Here is a 10,626-nt window from a genome sequence, read left to right on the forward strand (position 1 = left end):
TCACAGGGCTCGATTATCACTTGGCTAATGGGTATTGATAGTAAGCCCAGTTATAAGCTCAGGGATGGAGCCATTGCTCAACTCCATGTGACACTTGCCTCAGCTCGGCAATTATGCAAGTCTCTTCCCACATCTTACTTTGTTAGGTGTCTTACTTTGTTATATGCAATCATCCCACTTCTTCGCCATCTTGTTGTTGCTTGCAAATGAAGGACAAGACAAAAAAGACACTTATAAAAGCTGCATAAAAAAGATTACCAAGCTGAACTGAGCCGAGCTCAGCCAAAGGATGTCCACAAATTGACCATTAGACTGAGCTGCTAGTTGATGATTGCTGAGTGATGGTAAATAGCTAAGCCAAGTAACAAGCTGATGACCGATCCTAATGACAGTCGGGCTGACAACCATTTCTGATAGTTGTGCTCAGGCAGTATGGGATTGTAGACAACGGATGAAAGACGATCATTTAAATGAGAGTGGAGAGGAGAATGAAGATGAGGATGAAGGTAGGAGTTGACCACAATTCGGGTCAGGAGTCACAAACTCAAATAATTTAAAACATTTGAATCTTACACACCAAACCAAACCTTGAAACCTTTAAACCAAAACAATTTGAGGGATTTTTCAGCTTAACCCTAATGGTTCATGAGATTTACGAATTGTTATGCCAAGGATTCTCAGTTTGATTGTCGGCTCAAAGTGAATTATTGGTGATTGTACTTCTCAATTTTAACTTTTCAGTAAATGCTTATTAATTTTTTTTTAAACTTAAAAGAATTGTTAGGCGTCAAAATTTAAACTTCATAACACATAACATGTATTAAATAATTTATAAAGTTAATAAATATTTGCAGCCATTATGCTAATAAAGGCTCAAACTGAACTTGTGAACCCCCAAGCCAATCCAAACTAAACCCAATCGAACCGTTTACAAATCTCTGAACCTGAACCAAACTGAACTGAACCTGAACTGTCTACAAAAATTTGAGTTCTTGTTGAGTATTTGTTGTACATTGCATGATCCAAGAAGATACGGCATGGGTACTAAAGAACAACCCTCTATTGATTTGGGGCCCTAAACCCTAAACCAACACATACTGTCAACCTCTTTACGATATGTTCATACAATGGAGATGTTGTTCACATGTCTTGATTTTGAACCTTGATATGTAGGTATTCTTCCTTGTCTGACAATATCATTATTGAGTTTAGCTAGTAAAATCATGTTCAAAATTTGACAATATAATGGACTCCACCTAAAATATAATTTTGAACATATCACCTCACTTACCATGTTTCTTTTTCAATCACAATGTGCACTCTTAATCACAAGATTTATTATTATATTTCATAGATCCCCATACACTATGTGAAATGCTTCACTTTGGTCCCACAAATCATATTTTACCTCTGAGGATGATAATAAAATCCTTCTCTGTCTTTGGGACGTGTCATTGAGTATTAGGCCCTTATTAAAATGGCCCTTAGTGGAGATGAACTCATTGAAATGCTTGTCACTACCGCTACTATGAAAAATTCTTATACGTTTCTTAGAACACATAACGACTCTCTCAATGTCATCTTGTACATATCTTTGGACATTATGTTGATTGAGATTAAAGTTAGCGTTAGATCGGATATGTGTTGTACTTGGTGTAGGATGATCAAGTTCATACTTGGTAATTGAATCATGATGTTTCCAATTACAATGATCTTGCACTCTTGCACACTACCAAGTTCGACCAAGTTGGTATATATAGACGCACTCTCGACGATGCACACCACAAGACTGCACAATTGTTTCAAAGGAACATAGTGAAATGGATATATTGGTTGTCCAATGCCAAGGGCTACTTGGAAAGTTATGTCTGCAAGAGAGTCATGTTAAAAAGGGAGCCTTGAAATCCCTTTTTAATATGAGTCTTTAGTCATGTAGAGTCGAGAATGGCTTTCTTCATTTTGGGATGGCCCCTCAGATGCATAATTGGTGTATGTAGAATACTGACAACCATTTCTAATAGTTGTGCTTAGGCAGTAAGGGATTGTAGACAACGGATGAAAGATGATCATTTAAGTGAGAGTGGAGCGGAGAATGAAGATGAGGATGAAGGTAGGAGTTGACCACAATTCGGGTCAGGAGTCACAAACTCAAATAATTTAAAACATTTGAATCTTACACACCAAACCAAACCTTGAAACCTTTAAACCAAAACAATTTGAGGGATTTTTCACAAGATTTACAAATTGTTATGCCAAGGATTCTTAGTTTGATTGTCGGCTCAAAGTGAATTATTGGTGATTGTACTCCTCAATTTTAACTTTTCAGTAAATGCTTATTAATTTTTTTTAAACTTAAAAGAATTGTTAGGCTTCAAATTTAAACTTCATAACACATAACATATATTAAATAATTTATAAAGTTAATAAATATTTGCAGCCATTATGCTAATAAAGGCGCAAACTGAACTTGTGAACCCCCAAGCCAATCCAAACTAAACCCAATTGAACTATTTACAAATCTCTGAACCTGAACCAAATTGAATTGAACCTGAGCTGTTTACAAAAATTTGAGTTCTTGTTGAGTATTTGTTGTACATTGCATGATCCAAGAAGAACAACCCCCTATTGATTTGGGACCGTATACGCTAAACCAACACATATTGTCAGCCTCTTTACGATATGTTCATATAATGGAGATGTTGTTCACATGTCTTGACTTTGAACTTCGATATGTAGGTATTCTTCCCTGTCCAACAATATGATTATTGAGTTTAGCTAGTATATAGCATGTTCAAATGTATTTGCAAATATTCTATGTAATAAATTTTATGTACATCAATTTACTTTGTTTGGAAAACTACAATGACTACCCCAATGGAGGTAGATAAGGGAATGCAACAAAGTAGTTTTAGAGATTTAATGGCCAACCCAATGTGAAAGGGAACAACCTTTTTGTATGTGAGCCATAAAACTCACCATCGTGCCTTTTTAGCCACTTTGTGCGAATTTTTAGTTTTCTTCCCCCATATGATAAACTATAATAGAGCTCTCTATCTGTCTCTCTCTCTCGTACTTTTGAAGTGAGTGATTAGTGTTAAGCGTTATTTAGACAAAACCTATGCTCTATTAATTGAAGTGTGGCTTGTTCGATTGCTCGTAATGTATTTACTTGTGTAACAATGTGTGTATATAAGGGTTGAGTCTATTAATACATTAGTGAGATTCTTAGTAAGGTGAGTGCTTTCGAGAGAGGTGACTGAGAGTTCACAATATTAGGGTAAGTGACCTAGAGGCTCGATAGTGCTTGACAATCACCATCACCCAACTCACTATCAATGGGGAACATGGTTATCCAGACTCTCCAAGTAATGATATTGGCATGTAGACATATAAACTCCGGTAAATCCAAAGACATGCATTCAATGGGAGCACCTAAAGTCGGCAAGTTATGAATGGAAACAATATATATAGAAGCGTTTAGGACAATGGGGTGCATTTAACTTATTTCTTGATGATTTAATAGAGACCCTAGTGAATTTGAAGATGCATCAAGAGAGATGTGGAGTCTGATGCACCACACATTATACTACAGATTGCACCAAACTACCAAACCATCTTCTTCTCCAAAAGGGCGATGTGCATGCAATTGTAACCCATTAAGCCTCGTAAACCATCCACAACATTGATTCCATATGATTTAGCTCACATTTTTTTCAATGTGCGATGGGGGCAAAGGTGCATATGCGAGGAGATTCGTTGACTATGCACATTTTCCCCCAAACACACTCAAGTTTGAATGTGACAATATAATGTTCCACCTAAAATATAATTTTGAACATATCACCTCACTTACCGTGTTTCTTTTTCAATCACAAGATTTATTATGATATTTCATAGATCCCCATACACTATGTGAAATGCTTCACTTTGGTCCCATGGATCATATTTTACCTCCGTGGATGATAATAAAATCCTTCTCTGTCTTTGGGACACATCATTGAGTATTAGGAACTTATTAAAATAGCCCTTAGTGGAGATGAACTCACTGAAATGTATTGGAGGTCTCTGATACTACAATAGTCTGTTGTTTGGAAGAGGATATGGTCTAGTCTACGATATCTTCTCTAGTAGTTTGGGTATTGTGGAAGGCTAGATGTAAATATGTGTTTCAGAAAATTAAACAGAATGTAGTTGAGTTAGCGGGACCACCGGGGTCCTGGACCGGAAGGATTCGATGTTTTTAGTAGCATAAGTGAGAAAGTATTGAAGATAGATAGATGGATGAAAAGAGAAAGAGAGAGAGAGATTGAACCCTTGACTTTAGTTTTACGAGACAAGATACATCACCATTAGGATAACTCCAATCTTTGATTAAAAGTTTGTTTTTTTTTGCTTATATCACTCGCCTCCTTACACAAGCCCCATTATAGGCTTTTATAGGTCTCTCCATGCAAAAAACCATGGGCTAAACCCACGGGCTAAAACCATGGGTTGAAACCACGGGCTAAAACCATGGTTTTGTGCCCACAGTTTTTATATGTTTGTTTCCTACAAAATATTGAATATCAAAAAAGAAAATATTGAGCAGTAGTGGTTCGGTATATTAATTTGTCTCCTATCTTGGAGGTGCAAGGTTCAAGCCTTGCTTCCACCCCTATGTATGCACTTAGATGTTACTAGGCTTTAGTCTTATTTTTATATTTACAATTGAGCGCACATCACACGTGCACATGTTCAACTTTACATCTCGCTTTTCTTTTATGATTCTCATTTCAATCCTATTTATGACATGCTAGCATATGCATGTGGCCTTCACCCCTTTCACACGGTGCACATTGCACCTTCTCGATTTCGTTCGTTGCACACAATTTTCATATTGTTGCCGAAAATCTTCACAACAACGCTCTTACACACTTTAAGAGGTCATATATGATGCAATTGCTGGTGAGCTTGAGGTTGTGATTCATAAACAACAACAGTTTCACGAAATTTGGAAAAACGTTGAGGTCTTCATCTCTTTTGGAGAAAGAATAATGTGGAGATATGCTCCACCAAGATGGTTTGGAACAACCCTACATGAGGGCTTTTGATAATTTGAACTCACCGAAATGCTTTTCACTACGACTACTATGAATAAGTCTTATATGTTTCTTAGAATACATAACGACTCTGTCAATGTCATATTGTACACATATTTGGACATTATGTTGATTGAGATTAACGTTCGGGTTAGGTCAGATATGTGTTGTACTTGGTGTAGGATGATCAAGTCCGTACTCTTGCAATTCCAATTCCAATGATCTTGCACTCTTGCACTCTTGCACAAGTCTACCAAGTACGACCAAGCTGGTATATATAGACGCACTCTTGACGAGGCACACCACAAGATTGCACAATTGTTTCGGAGGAACATAATGAAATTGATTGATTGGTTGTCCAATACCAAGGGCTATTTGGAAAGTTATGTCCACAAAACAGGCTTCTCTAAGTGGAGCCTTGAAATCCCTTTTTAACATGAGTCTTTAGTCTTGTTTAGTCGAGAACGCCTTTCTTCATTTTAGGATGGCCTCCCAGATGCATAATTGGTGTATGTAGAATGACTTATTTTTTATGCTTAGTATGAGGTTTTGAGCACATTCGCCAATTAAAAGGCATATTAGTACAATAATTCTTCATGTTGGAGACTTTAGGGAAGTTGACACGAGGAATTTGGGCCATGTATTTAGAGACAAGGGGATCTAACGGGAATCTTGATTGAGGTTGTAGTGAGTTTGATAGTATATTATTGATGGTAATATTATATTCCATCGATTATATTTCAACTTCCATAACTCATGCATTTACTATTTAGTATTAGGGTTAAAAAATGGAGCCATGTATTACAATAATCGAATGACGAAGCATGGATAGAAAGTACATTCAAATCATCAAGGAATTCCCAAAATATTGGGAGGGATGAGGACTGTAATTCTACCAACATCCCACAAGCTTTAGACCGAGTAAGAGGATAGACGAAAGAAGTTGGGGAGAGATTTTGTGTCACGTTTGGTGGTTGGCTACTACCTTTGCTTTGACCAATTGTCTTACCTTTCCTACGGATGCTCCGCTCCGCTCCCATCACTTCGATCCTACGAAATGATTGATTCAGAAACACATGTCTACTTCATTGATTTGTTAGTGAGCTGAGCTAGGGGAGATTCTATCCAAGTGGATGAATAGATCGGCTTCTAAACAACGTTTGGTGGTGGCATGTTGAAACTATGTCAAGTAGTCTGAGATTGGTTTACGAAACAACATTGATGCAACTTAATTTGCATTCCCACTAAAAGTAAATAAAATCCCCAAACCCCAAATTCAAAGGTATTGAGGGATTTCATTATTATTGCATGAAAATGGTTAAGAATATTCTATACAAAACAAATCATGTTCTTTGAACGTGCCAACAAAGGAATAACAACATATTGGAAAGGAGATAGGAAGCCCAAATGGGTTGTAGTTCATTAGGTTGGGTTCTCCAACGGAGACCCAAAGGTCATACGTTCTACTCTTACATTCTACAATGGCCTCGAAGGCCTCATGTTGGTAGTTTAATAATATATATAACTAATTTAATAACTAGTTAACATTCACATGTGCCAAGTGTTTGTTGCATACATATATTATATTTGGTGTTTGTTCCACAACACCAAACATTGTTGTCACCCATTATTGAAGAAGAACCCTTCCTTCCTTCCTTAATTCAATGACTTCCAACATATTATCCTACATATTATCCTCAATTACATATATAGCATATTTTATGTACATACATACATATATATGTATCTCTCGTATGTTATGTACGACCTCTCCTCCTCCTCCTCCTCCTTCTTCTTCTTCATCGTATCTCTCATGCGGATTTGGCGAGCACATACGAACAATTCTTACGCTATACGCTATACACTATACACTATACACTATATGTATGTATTTGCAAATACGCTATACGCTATACACTATACACTATGTATATGTATGTATTTGCAAAATACACGCTATACGCTATACACTCTCTTCTCTGTGTGTGTGTGCAATAAAACGCAAATAACTCCACGTTCTTCTATTCTTGTATCGCGCGCAGAAGCATTTTGGAGTCTCTGAAGAAGCATTTTGCAGCTCCATCTCCATCTCTCTGCGTCTCTGCAGCTCTCCTCCTTTCGCCATGGTAACCTCTCTCTCTCTCTCTCTCTCTCTCTCAGTCTTCTTCTTCTTCTTCTTCTTCTTAATCCTTCTTTCTTCTTCCTTCTTAATCGTTCTTCTTACTTCTTAATCGTTCTTCTTCTTCTTCTTAATCGTTCTTCTTCTTTCTTCTTAATCGTTCTTCTTCTTCTTCTTCTTCTTCTTAATCCTTCTTCTTCATTCTTCTTTCTTCTTAATCCTTCTTCTTCTTCTTCTTCTTCTTAATCCTTCTTCTTCATTCTTCATTCTTCTTAATCCTTCTTCTTCATTCTTCTTAATCCTTCTTCTTCTTCTTCTTAATTCTTCTTCTTCTTCTTTCTTCTTAATCCTTCTCCTTCTTCTTCCTTCTTAATCCTTCTCCTTCTTCTTCCTTCTTAATCCTTCTCCTTCTCCTTCTCCTTAATCCTTCTTCTCCTTCTGCCTCTCCTTCCTTCTCCTTCTACTTCTCCTTCCCCTTCCGCTTCCCCCGCTTCTTCTTCTTCTTCTTCTTCTTCTCCTTCCTCTTCCTCTTCCCCCCCCTCCCTCTTCTTCTTCTTCTTCCTCTTCCTCTTCTTCTTCGTTTCTTCCTCTTCCTCTTCGTTTCTTCCTCTTCCTCTTCGTTTCTTCCTCTCCCTCTCCCTCTCCCTCCTCCTCCTCCTCCTCTTCTCCTCTTTACTTACATTTCTTTGTGATAATGTATGTACTCTTCCTCTTCCTCTTCGTTTCTTCTCCTCTTTACTTACATTTCTTTGTGATAATGTATGTATGTTTGGTAATAGTAATTGATGGAAGCGTTACTTCTTCCTCTTCATCAAAATTTCTTCTCCTCTTTACTTACATTTCTTTGTGATAATGTATGTATGTTTGGTAATAGTAATTGATGGAAGCGTTACTTCTTCCTCTTCATCAAAATTTCTTCTCCTCTTTACTTACATTTCTTTGTGATAATGTATGTATGTTTGGTAATAGTAATTGATGGAAGCGTTACTTCTTCCTCTTCATCAAAATTTCTTCTCCTCTTTACTTACATTTCTTTGTGATAATGTATGTATGTTTGGTAATAGTAATTGATGGAAGCGTTACTTCTTCCTCTTCATCAAAATTTCTTCTCCTCTTTACTTACATTTCTTTGTGATAATGTATGTATGTTTGGTAATAGTAATTGATGGAAGCGTTACTTCTTCCTCTTCATCAAAATTTCTTCTCCTCTTTACTTACATTTCTTTGTGATAATGTATGTATGTTTGGTAATAGTAATTGATGGAAGCGTTACTTCTTCCTCTTCATCAAAATTTCTTCTCCTCTTTACTTACATTTCTTTGTGATAATGTATGTATGTTTGGTAATAGTAATTGATGGAAGCGTTACTTCTTCCTCTTCATCAAAATTTCTTCTCCTCTTTACTTACATTTCTTTGTGATAATATATGTACTCTTCCTCTTCGTTTCTTCTCCTCTTTACTTACATTTATTTGTGATAATGTATGTATGTTTGGTAATAGTGTATGTATGTTTGGTAATAGTAATTGATGGAAGCGTTACCTCTTCCTCTTCCTCTTCTTCTTCATCATCAAAATTTCTTCTCCTATTTACTTACATTTCTTTGTGATAATGTATGTATTTTTGGTAATAGTAATTGATGGTAATAGCCAGATACAAGATATGAATAGACATATATATACAAGATACCAAAAGGTATTTGGGATACGGTTATTTCTGGATTCATGTGAGTTAGTGTTCACATTCATGTGAATTAGTGTTCACATTCTCCCTATTTTTTTTAGAATTATAAGCTATGGCTGTTTCTATTTGAAGTTACATTAATAAGTCCAATAGCTTTGCAGCAAAACTCAAGTTGTTTGGGTTTAGGTACTGTTTTTGTGTGTTTGTTAATTGATGACGAGGATTGGTTGATCTTCTTTGTTTCTTCTATCCTACTCCTTTTTATTATTATTTATTTTGGGATGTTTAGAATTGTAAAAACGACATCCTTTCTTGCCAAAATGGTCATCACAGTCATATACATATGTATATATTATTGATATACATGTAGCAATCATTGATAGAGTAGTCATTTTTGCTTTTTTGTATTTATATACACACATGTACATTGGATGTATCAGGGCATCTATGTTTACATCGATCATTTTTTCCCTCAACTTGACTTAATCAATTGTTGTTTTCTTTTGTCTCTTTCCTCAGGCCCTTCACCTCCTCACCAATGATGACAGCGCAACAACACTTACCATTATTGCTGAGAAGAAGAAGAAGAAGAAGAAGACCTCTTCTGTCTCATGTTCCATCTCCCGATGGACTCATCAGTCTACTCTCGGGTCAGGGTCGTGTGGCTCTGTCTCTCTTGCCATCGATCTAGATGACGGGCTCATGTTTGCGGTGAAGTCTACCTCTGCAGAAACCATGTATTCCTATCGCAAGTCACCGGAGCTAACAGCCATGGAATCGGAGATCTCCATCCTCCGAAGCTTGAACTGCGCTCAGGTCATCTCGTATCTAGGAGATGACACTTCGTACGACAGGAGTGGCCATGCTTCCCGCAACCTCTTCTTGGAATACATGGAGGGAGGAAGTGTTTCTGACCTACTAAAGAGATGTGGCGGACGCCTCCAGGAGGAGCAGGTACGGAAGGTTCGCCTCGCCGTGTTCATAAGAAACAGTTAATAACTATACTAATATTATTTATTTATTTTTCGCTTATTATCACAGGTACGGAGGTTCGCCAGGGATGTTGTGGAGGGTTTGACCTACCTCCATGTTCAAGGGATCATCCACTGTGACATTAAAGGACAAAATCTTTTGATCAGTTCTTCCTCGGTGAAGATTGCAGACTTTGGTTTAGCCAGAAAGCTGTCGGATGATGTGGGCATTGATTCCACGCTGCCCAGCAAAATAGATGCACGTGGAACCTCCAGGTCTTCATCTGATTTCAAAGGGACACCGTTTTGGATGGCTCCGGAGGCATTGCAAGGTGTGGAACAAAGCTTCCCCTCGGATATCTGGTCTCTTGGTTGCACCGTGGTGGAGATGTGCCAGGGATGCCCACCTTGGGTGAACTTGCCGCTGTCTTTCGTCTCTGTCATATCGAAGATTGCCTGCTCCGATGAGAATCCTCCCCTACCTGAAGATCTCTCTGAAGAAGGCAAAGATTTCTTGGACAAGTGTTTCCAGAGGGATCCTCGTAAGAGATGGACCGCGTCTCAGCTTCTCCACCATCCATTCCTTAAGGTGCCCCCCGCCGCTAATGATGCTCCTGGCCTCTGCCTATATACTTCTCCTCCTAGTCCCAGGAGCACTCTAGATTCGGGAGTGCTGAGTGGTTCGCTGTCCAAGGACAGTGAAGACGACGAAGATGGTTTTGTTACGGCGATGTCTTCGTTCTACATGCCAAGCTGCCAGTAGACCGAGCTTCTAA

At 37.8% G+C, this 10,626-nt stretch overlaps 1 protein-coding gene across 1 annotated transcript; it reads left to right on the forward strand.

The window, feature by feature from the left end:
- Positions 1-7,158: 7,158 nt before the first annotated feature.
- LOC147857464 (mitogen-activated protein kinase kinase kinase 20-like) lies at positions 7,159-10,626 on the forward strand. The gene is made up of 3 exons (XM_087328856.1): positions 7,159-7,204; positions 9,399-9,833; positions 9,921-10,626. Exons 1-3 carry the CDS (start codon positions 7,202-7,204, stop codon positions 10,611-10,613), a joined length of 1,131 nt encoding a protein of 376 aa, XP_087184982.1. The 5' UTR covers positions 7,159-7,201; the 3' UTR covers positions 10,614-10,626.

Source organism: Azolla caroliniana, unplaced genomic scaffold, assembly GCF_043228905.1.
Source record: "Azolla caroliniana isolate FFs.n. ecotype wild unplaced genomic scaffold, voAzoCaro1.0.p SCAF_12, whole genome shotgun sequence".
Lineage (NCBI taxonomy): Eukaryota > Viridiplantae > Streptophyta > Polypodiopsida > Salviniales > Salviniaceae > Azolla > Azolla caroliniana.

Coding starts and splice junctions, on each gene's coding strand:
- LOC147857464 (XM_087328856.1), top strand. Junction 9,834..9,920: donor GACGCCTCCAGGAGGAGCAG/GTACGGAAGGTT, acceptor TTATTATCACAG/GTACGGAGGTTCGCCAGGGA.